The 8816-nt window shown below is 41.0% G+C and overlaps 2 protein-coding genes across 2 annotated transcripts; both read right to left on the bottom strand.

Moving 5' to 3' along the window:
• Window positions 1-4782: 4782 nt before the first annotated feature.
• Window positions 4783-8570, bottom strand: LOC4323995 (MDIS1-interacting receptor like kinase 2). Its single transcript, XM_015775478.2, has 2 exons — window positions 5513-8570; window positions 4783-5394 (listed from the first exon to the last, which is right to left on the bottom strand). The coding sequence occupies exons 1-2, from the start codon at window positions 6864-6866 to the stop codon at window positions 5108-5110; spliced, it is 1641 nt and encodes a 546-aa protein (XP_015630964.1). The 5' UTR covers window positions 6867-8570; the 3' UTR covers window positions 4783-5107.
• On the bottom strand, window positions 6906-8570 carry LOC107275806 (probable leucine-rich repeat receptor-like protein kinase At1g35710). Its single transcript, XM_015775490.3, has one exon. It carries the CDS (start codon window positions 8517-8519, stop codon window positions 6906-6908), a length of 1614 nt encoding a protein of 537 aa, XP_015630976.1. The 5' UTR covers window positions 8520-8570.
• Window positions 8571-8816: the final 246 nt, after the last annotated feature.

Genomic DNA, 8816 nt, shown 5'->3' with positions numbered 1-8816 from the left:
CATTAACATTAAACCCACAACATTGCACCTCTCTGGTAAGCTAGTCACACAACTATATCGAGACAAATATAAAATAAAGCCGGTACTCTAATGAAGTAAAGTACCGAAGATATATAAAGAAGAATATTCTATTAATTCGATAAGTCTTACAAAAGAAGGGAGGAAAGCTGCTAGATACCCGAAATATCCTGAAGATTTGAGGACTAAGAAAACTATTCTATTCTACTCCACTAGCACTAGAGTACTAAACTAAACTTGAGAGAGAGATCAAGTGCTTCTTTCTTGAGTGTGGGAAAGAGTGGAGAAGGTGACCCCTTTATATAGCCTTGTAATGATGATTATGATAGTTGGAAAGGTCGAAAACACCCTCCAACTGTCATTTGGAGTGAATCCTGGATGTCCACGCCAAACCACAGGATGAACGGCCATGATGGGGGTTCGGCCGAACCCTGGCCTAGCCCAAACAGCCCAATTTTTGGCAGGCGTCCTCTCCAATGGTTCCTCAATCCAGTGGTAAGGTGTTTTGGGACCTTTTAGTTCATTTCTTTGGATTTATAGGCCCATTCACCCATAAGTCTACACTTGACGGACTCCGATTGATTCTTCATTTGTTTTCCGTCTACTCTCCTTCTCTTTATGTAGCAATCTCTGAAATCAAATAGAATCCAAGTACAAGTGGAAATAGATTATTCTAAAACAAATATGCATTGCAAGTATAGCTAGTTCTTCTTTATTTTAGTTACATTGACCATCGAAATTGGTCTATAATGACCGTCAACAACAACTAGAGGATATCCTAGTGGTAGTCGGCTGCGTGTCCAAATAGATAGTAGCAATGCCGTGTAGGGCTGCAGATGCCAAACATGCTAAGAAGATGTTCTCGGAAATCATCTTCCCCCGCTTTGGTACCCCAAGAATGGTCATAAGTGATGGGGGATCACACTTCATCGATAAAACCTTCCAAGACCTCTTGCGTGAGATGGGCACCAAACAGAATGTTGCCACACCCTACCATCCTGAAACAAGTGGACAAGCAGAAACATTGAACAAACAGATCAAGAACATTCTGTAAAACACGATCCACAAAATGGGAACATGATGGAAGGACAAGTTACTCGACGCTCTATGGGCATACCGAACAGCCCATAAGACACCAATTGGAATGTCCCTGTATTAGATAGTCTACGGGAAGTCATGCTGACTCCCTATAGAACTTGAACACCAGACATACTGGGCAATCCAGAACTGGAATATGGATTTTGAGGGAGCCGAAGAGTGGAGAAAGATACAGATATTAGAGTTGGAAGAATGGAGGGATAAAGCATATCACAACTCCAAGATTTACAAGGAAAGAACAAAACGCTGGCACGATAAGCGGATCAAGATCAAGAAATTCAAGACAGGAGATAAGGTACTGATGTTTAATTCCAGAGTTAAGCTATTCGGGCATGGGAAGTTACGAAGCAAATGGGAAGGGCCGTTTGACATTATCAACACCTCGTCACACGGAGCAATCACATTTCGTAACAACTCAGGTAACATCTTCAAGGTAAACGGCCAACGTTTAAAGATTTTCCTTGAGCCGAATGAAAATTTAGATGAAGAAGTGGATGTGATTAAATTAATTGATTTTGAACCATAATGATCTCATCTAAAAGTTGCTTAATTCTATAAAATTGTGAGTTTTCCTATTTGAATTAGCTTAAGTTAGACATGTGAAAATTTTGGAGGCCGACCGAGCCCACCAGTGGTTCGGCCGAACCATGGCGGCACCCGATCGCCCCCATATTTGAAAGTTATATCTCCCCGCTTAATTGCCCGTTAGAAACTTGGTCGTTCATGCGATTCGGGCGTTAGATCAATCTGAGCTACTTAAATTCCTCTCCTTCCTCTCCAGCTCCTCCACATTTAATCCATTTCTTCCCTCAACTTAACTCCACTCATTCCAAACTCCAATCCACGACCAAAATCACCCAATGGCTAGGAAATCCTTGATCCCCTACGGTGCCACTCGTTCAAACAAGTTTGATCTTAATGGTGAGCCCTGTTCGGCAAACCAATTGGTGCCAGTGAACGATATGGCGCTGGAGGAGGCAAACGCAATCTTCATGGACCCCTTGGAGACTATCCCAGCTGACTCAGCAAGCAAGAGGCCGATCGGTGTTGCCGCCAGTTCGGCCGAACCCAGCCTCGATCAGCCCCCCTATTCGGCCGCTTGTCCCCTCTCGCCTCACCGCAACGCGCTGACCGAAGTACAGGGTGTTTCCCCTGTACAGAGGCCTACATCAGGCGAATTGGGGCCATTAAAGATGGCGCGATGGCTTTTTCAAGAGTAGGAGAAGGCTGCATCTCCCGCCGATGAATGCTATGTTGGTAATCTTGAGACCAAGGCAAGGGATGTGGTATTCCACCAGTACCAAGCCCCCATCCCACTCCGGTGACAACGCAAAAGAGGTTCCGCGTTTTTGGTGTGCGAACCCCCGGTGGTGGCTATGGGAAGGGGCTACACCGGTCCTTAACAACTCATGAGAAGGAAGAGGTGGTAGAGTCGGTTGATTCCTCACCTTACAAGGTTAGGCGTCAATTGTCTCCACCTCCCATTAGGAGGGAGGCCGGGAAATTTGAGGGGAGTGACTCTCCCCAACCCTCCATATCGAAACTTGCAAAGAAGATCAAGAAACTCCGCAAAGAGAACAAGGAGCTTCGAACCCACGATGCGGAATGTAGGGAAGAAATTGCTAATCTTGGGCACGAATTTGATGTGCTTAGGCTCCGTTCGGTAGTACAAGTTCCCAACTCCTCGTTTTTCGCGCGCACGCTTTTCAAACTGCTAAACGGTGCGTTTTTTGCAAAAAAGTTTCTATACGAAAGTTGCTTAAAAAAATTATATTAATTCATTTTTAAAAAAAAATAGCTAAAACTTAATTAATCACGTGCTAAAACGCTGCTTCGTTTTACGTGCCGGGGCCGAACAGAGCCTTAGTCGTGGATTATGTGCTAAGATTAAGCGTGCATTCAAGGAGATGGGGAAAGAAGACCGTTATTATGCCAATTAGAGGCCTTCCCCTCTCATTTTAATAAGTTAGGTGCTTTAGTTTTATTTCATTTCATTTATTTCATTCCAATGTAATCAGCACCTATATCATTTTGATTGAATAAAGCGGTTCGTTGGTAGTTAATCCAACGGAAGCTTTTTTATTTCCATATTGTGTTTAATAAAGTCTAGGTTCAAAATAAGTGTGGGGGAGATACTTCGGACTCCTGACGTGCAAACTCTAAAAACACATCATATTTCTGAATGTCTGACGATTTCTGAACTTCACTGAAAATTGCAGAGTATTTGGACGTCAGAGGGGTTTGGTCGAACCCAAACTGGCCCCAAATACCCCCCAATTTTGTCTAGTGAGAAGGTTTGCACGTCCACTTCCTCATTCTTTCCCATTTTTATCAGTATATGAGCAGATGTTGACTGAAAAATCAACTCAAAGCTAAAAGTGAAAATGATAAACTCTCAACTAATTAAATTTTCCTTGTCACATTTTATTCTTGACTATGCTTGTCACTTGTGAACGGCCATTTATTTTAGGAAACCTTATTCATCTAAGTAATTGTTATATGAGAGATGGTTAAGATGAAGGAAATTCTTGAGCTTTTTGCCATGACACTTGGGATTTTGTTTTTATGTGTAACAACAATCTTTCTCTTTTCCAGGTCAGTAAACTTATCTTATTAACAACTTCAACAATCTGCTATTAATTGTCATTGTTTATTCTGGGGATCGCTAATGTGCGGGTGATCGCTGTGGGCGATCACCTCCCCCCCCCCCCTTTCCCTCCCCTAACACGCTCCTCTCTCCTTCCTCCCTTCTTCTCTTCCTACTACACCATAAATTTTTTAAAAAAAAACAATTTAGAAAAAAAAATCTAATACTCTTATTTATGTGCATACTTATGTGTAGACTTTATACCGTAAACTTAGCACGTATAAAATTTATGCATAAAAATATTATATATAAAAAATATTTGAATTCAAATTCAAATTTGAATCGGATATATAAACTTTTGACTTATAAACTTTGGGCACATATAAACTTTATGTATAGAAATACTATATATAAAAATATTTGAATTCAAATTCTAATTTGAATCAGATATATAAACGTTTGACTTATAAACTTTGGGTCTATAAACTTTAGGTGTATAAACTTTAGATATATAAACTTTAGATGTGTAAACTTGAGGTATACAAACTTTAGGTGTATAAATTTACTAAAATAGAAAAGTAATGCGGTGCCATAAAAAGGAAACAATGTAAGGAAGGGGCTTAGGAAAAAGAAAAAGAAAAAAAGAAGCGCTAACTTGGCTCCATGAAAGTCGGTAATAGTAATAAAAAAAGATAAAAACAGCTTTAAAAATTAGGAGCAATTTCTAACAGAAAAAGGTAAGAAAAAAAAAGAGGACCTGATCGCGTGGGTACACAGACGGCGATCGTCCGCTCGTTAGCAATTTCGGTTTATTCTCTAAGAGGTATTTTGAGGAGATAAGAAGAAATGAAATATGGAGAATGAGACACAAGGACGAAGCTATAGCTTCATGTGTTCTAATATATGGTAAGATGTTTATGCTTGGCCAAACTTTTTTTAAGTTCGATGAAATTTATAGAAAAATATAGCAATATATTTTCAACACAAAACAAATATACTATCCATGTATTCAAATACTCAATTGTGGATCAAACTAAGTTGCTTCTAACCATAAAAAAATAAAACTAACTTGGTTCAGATTTCCATAAATTTGGTCAGATTTATAGAAGTTAGATTCAGAACAAAATCAAAACAACTTACAATATTGAACGGAGTAGAAGTGATCAGATCAGTATGACACACACTTCTATGTTTTAGTATTGTTTACTAAAATTTCCAGATAGCCGCATCAAATACCACACAGGATGAAACCACCCTGGTTGAATACCCACCTAGCATTGGCGCATTGCACATAGTATTATTTTACATGAGAGTCCATGAACATATTTGTTATCCTTAAGAGTGGTGGCTCCTAAGGGAGCCTCTCATTATTATAAAAAAGATTTTAAGATAAGCAAGGTAACTTCAGATGGCAAGTCGTTGATAAACTTGACACATGGTTGGCCTCTCTTGCGGCGATGGAAGTAGGCAGTCAAACGCCACGGAGAGACACCTATTCACGTCGTCTGCTTCATCATCTGCAGGTACTGGAAGACGTTTATCCAAGATTTCATCAAGAAAATCATCATATTTAGAAGTAGTAATAGAACTTTGGATATCTCCAGGATGTTTGCCCATCAGCACCTCAAGCACCACAACACCGAAGCTATATACGTCACATTTCTCCGTGACTAAGGAGGTGTAGGACAATTCTACAACCAACATGGAAACATATATAAAAGTCAGGAATATATGTTTGTGCAAAGCAATATTATATTGTTAACAAGTTTTAGTATATATGGAATATTGTACTGTACTGTATACACATACCAGGTGCTATATAGCCATAGGTCCCAGCTAATGCACTCCAATTTGATGAATCCGGTTTTAGAATTCTTGCAATGCCAAAATCCGAGACATATGCTCTATAATCAACATCCAGTAAGATGTTTCCGCTCGTAATGTCACGATGAATTATGGGAGGCTGACAATCATGAAGATAAGTAATTGCTTGAGCTACATCTCTTATGAGGGTTGTCCTTCTCATCCAATAGAACTCGATGGCTACTTCTTCATTATTTAAGATAGAAGCTAGGTTTCCTCTCTCTATGTATTGACAAACGAGAAACCTGTACCTTGGATGACAACAGAATCCATACAACTTCACTATGCTACGATGTCGGATTTTTGCCAACATTTCAATCTCAATCTGAAATCTCTCTTCATCGTGTACAGTATCTTCATCATCTGGATGGAGTTTCTTCACCGCAAACACTTGCTTATCTTCAAGTTCTGCTTTGTATACACGACCATATGCTCCCTCTCCAATGCAATGCTTCTCATCAAAATTGTCGGTTGCGCTAATTATATCATCAAATGCCATTTTACCATCAAAACTCCATACAGAGAAAATATCATTTTTTTTCACCACATTATTATTTTCTTGGGAGAGTTTTTTTCGGCAAACTGAAAGAAGAAAAACAGTTGCCACAATAGAAATAATAGCTAAGAATACAGGAGCACTGACTTCAACTATCAACTTTAGTCTGGTTTTTCTGTGGTAAGGAGGCAAATAACAATGTGATAGGCCAGCAAGTTCTCCACAAAGACCTTTGTTGTGGACAAACCATTTTGCCGATGCATTGTGGAGCGGTCTAGGAATAGGACCTTCGAGGACATTGTATGACACATCAAACACTGATAGACTTTGCATACTTGCAATTGAGCCAGGGATAGCACCACTAAATTGATTGTGTGACAAGTTTACATACATGAGCATCTCGAGCATGCCAAGTTCGGATGGTATTGGTCCACTAAGATTGTTCTGGCTAAGATCAAGCATGCTTTGTAGAGAAAGAAAATGGCCCAATGTACTTGGTATACTCCCATTCAAGCTGTTGTTGCTCATTTTCAAAGACTGCAGCTTAAAACAATTACCAAGGTCATCTGGTATAGCTCCACTCAGCTGATTGCTTGAGAAATCAAGAATCTCAAGGCTTTTAAGTTGGCCAATTTGATTTGGGACCTTCCCAGAAAGTTGATTGTTTCTTAAATCTATCAAATTTAGATTGACTAACTTGCCAATTTCAGGTGGTATCTCCCCAGTCAACCTATTAGTGGACAGACTGAGCTTTACAAGATTTTTTAGATTCCCAAGCTCAGAAGGTATACCGCCTTTTATCATATTGTCTGCAAAACTAAGTGCTGTCAAATTCTGACATGATCACAAATTTGGTGAAAGCCGGCCAACCAATTTGTTTGACGCTAAACGTAACCGCCATAGATGGGGGTACACTCCTAATGCATCAGTTATGTCTCCATCCATTTTGTTGTAGCTAATGCCGAGGGATCGCAGGGAAATGCAATCCCTCAAAGTCTTTGGCATCGAACCATTCAAATTGTTATGAGAAAGATGTAAAATCTCTAGCTTTTTACCCCGACACAAATCAGGCAACGGGCCAACCAAGTAGTTCTTGTCTAATTCGATGTCAATTAAATTAGTGAGGTTGAAGAGTGCTGGAGGCAATTGACCTGATAGCTGGTTGCTGAACAGTAGAATTTCGCTCACGCTCTCCAATTTTCCCAAACTCGGAGGGATTGGACCAGACAATTGGTTTTCATAGGATGCAAATGATATCAAACTTGCCAGATTCCCAAACTCTTCTGGGATTGGTGCAGAGAGATTATTGCTATTTATTAATATATAGTTGAGGGAAGACATGTTCCCTATAGTTGATGGCACTGGTCCAGTTATGAAATTTACTGAGAGGTCGAGCTGTTGGAGATTCACAAGATTTCCAATCTCCTGAGGGATTGACCCAGTTATGTGATTACCCCAAAGAGAAAAGTAGACTGACGAAGTAAGATTTCCAACACTTGAGGGAATTGAGCCGGTCAAATGGTTCTCGGACAAGTCCAACTCAACCAAACTTGACAGCATCCCAAACACTTGAGGGATAGTACCAGTATGTTGGTTCAGATATATGTACAAGATCTTGAGCATTGTAAGATTTCCCAAGGTGGATGTAATTGAGCCGTTCAAGTTGTTTTGCTGCAGATCTAGATATTGAAGCGTTTGTATTTCACCTAGCTCGTCAGGTATAGGTCCAGATAGATGATTACCGACGAGGAACAAAGAGGTGAGTTTTGTGAGGTTTCCAAATAGAGAAAGTATCGGCCCAACAAGAAGATTGAGGCTCAAATCTATAAACGAGATGTCATGAAGCTTCCCAAGCTGCCATGGGATGTTACCGGACAGCTTATTGCCAAGGAGAGAAAGATAAGTAAGCTTTGTAAGGTTACCCAACGCAGGAGGGATTTCCCCAGTCAGATTATTGTACGACAGATCAATTGAGGAAATCCTCCCAAGGTCACCAATGGATGGAGGTATATTTCCGGTAAGCTGATTGCTGGACAGGTTGAGACTGGAAAGCATTAACAGAGAACTTATGCCAGGAGGGATCGTACCCGACAGATGGCCATTGTCGCTGAGGTCGAGGCTGGCCAGATAAGGGAAGGACCTGAAGCTCAGGGTGTCCAGCCCTCCCACAAGATGGGCACCCGGGAGGGCGATCCCCGTGATGGCATTTCTTGCCGTGGTTCTTCCATGTCGTCGCTGGCGCCATGGAACGTCGCCGCAGGTGATGCCAGTCCAGTTGCACGGGTGGATATCGTGCCTCCATGTTCCCAGCTGGTGTTGTGAGAAGCCCTTCAAGGTGGACTTCCAGTGGAGAAGGGCCGCCACTTGAGCTCGCAGCGATGTGCCACGCCGCGGCAGTGGCGCCGCCGATCTGGCCCCATGGCCTAGCGTGAGAGCGAAGAGGAGCAGTAGAAGCATTAGCTTTAGGTGCTTCGACACTAGTATGTGCAGAGTGAGGTTTCTAGCGCTGGCCTGGGAGTTGATCAGGAGGGATGATATGTCACCTTGCCCTTTTCTGATTCGTTTTTAGGCCTGGTTTAGTTGGGGAAAGTTTTTGGGTTTGGTTGTTACGTACTTACATAGGATATACGGACAGACATTTAAAGTATTAAACGTAGTCCAATAACAAAAACTAATTATAGATTCTGCCAGAAAACTACGAGTCAAATTTATTAAGCCTAATTAATCCATCATTAGCAAATGTTTACTGTAGCA

The sequence above is a fragment of the Oryza sativa genome, chromosome 1 (assembly GCF_034140825.1).
Source record: "Oryza sativa Japonica Group chromosome 1, ASM3414082v1".
Classification (NCBI taxonomy): Eukaryota; Viridiplantae; Streptophyta; class Magnoliopsida; order Poales; family Poaceae; genus Oryza; species Oryza sativa.
Note: the sequence above shows the minus strand (reverse complement) of the source record. Positions and strands in the feature narration are given on the sequence as shown.

Coding starts and splice junctions, on each gene's coding strand:
- LOC4323995 (XM_015775478.2), bottom strand. CDS start 6,866: ATGATAAAAGGCGGTATACCTTCTGAGCTTGGGAATCTAAAAAATCTT. Junction 5,395..5,512: donor CTATGGCTATATAGCACCTG/GTATGTGTATAC, acceptor TGTTGGTTGTAG/AATTGTCCTACACCTCCTTA.
- LOC107275806 (XM_015775490.3), bottom strand. CDS start 8,519: ATGCTTCTACTGCTCCTCTTCGCTCTCACGCTAGGCCATGGGGCCAGA.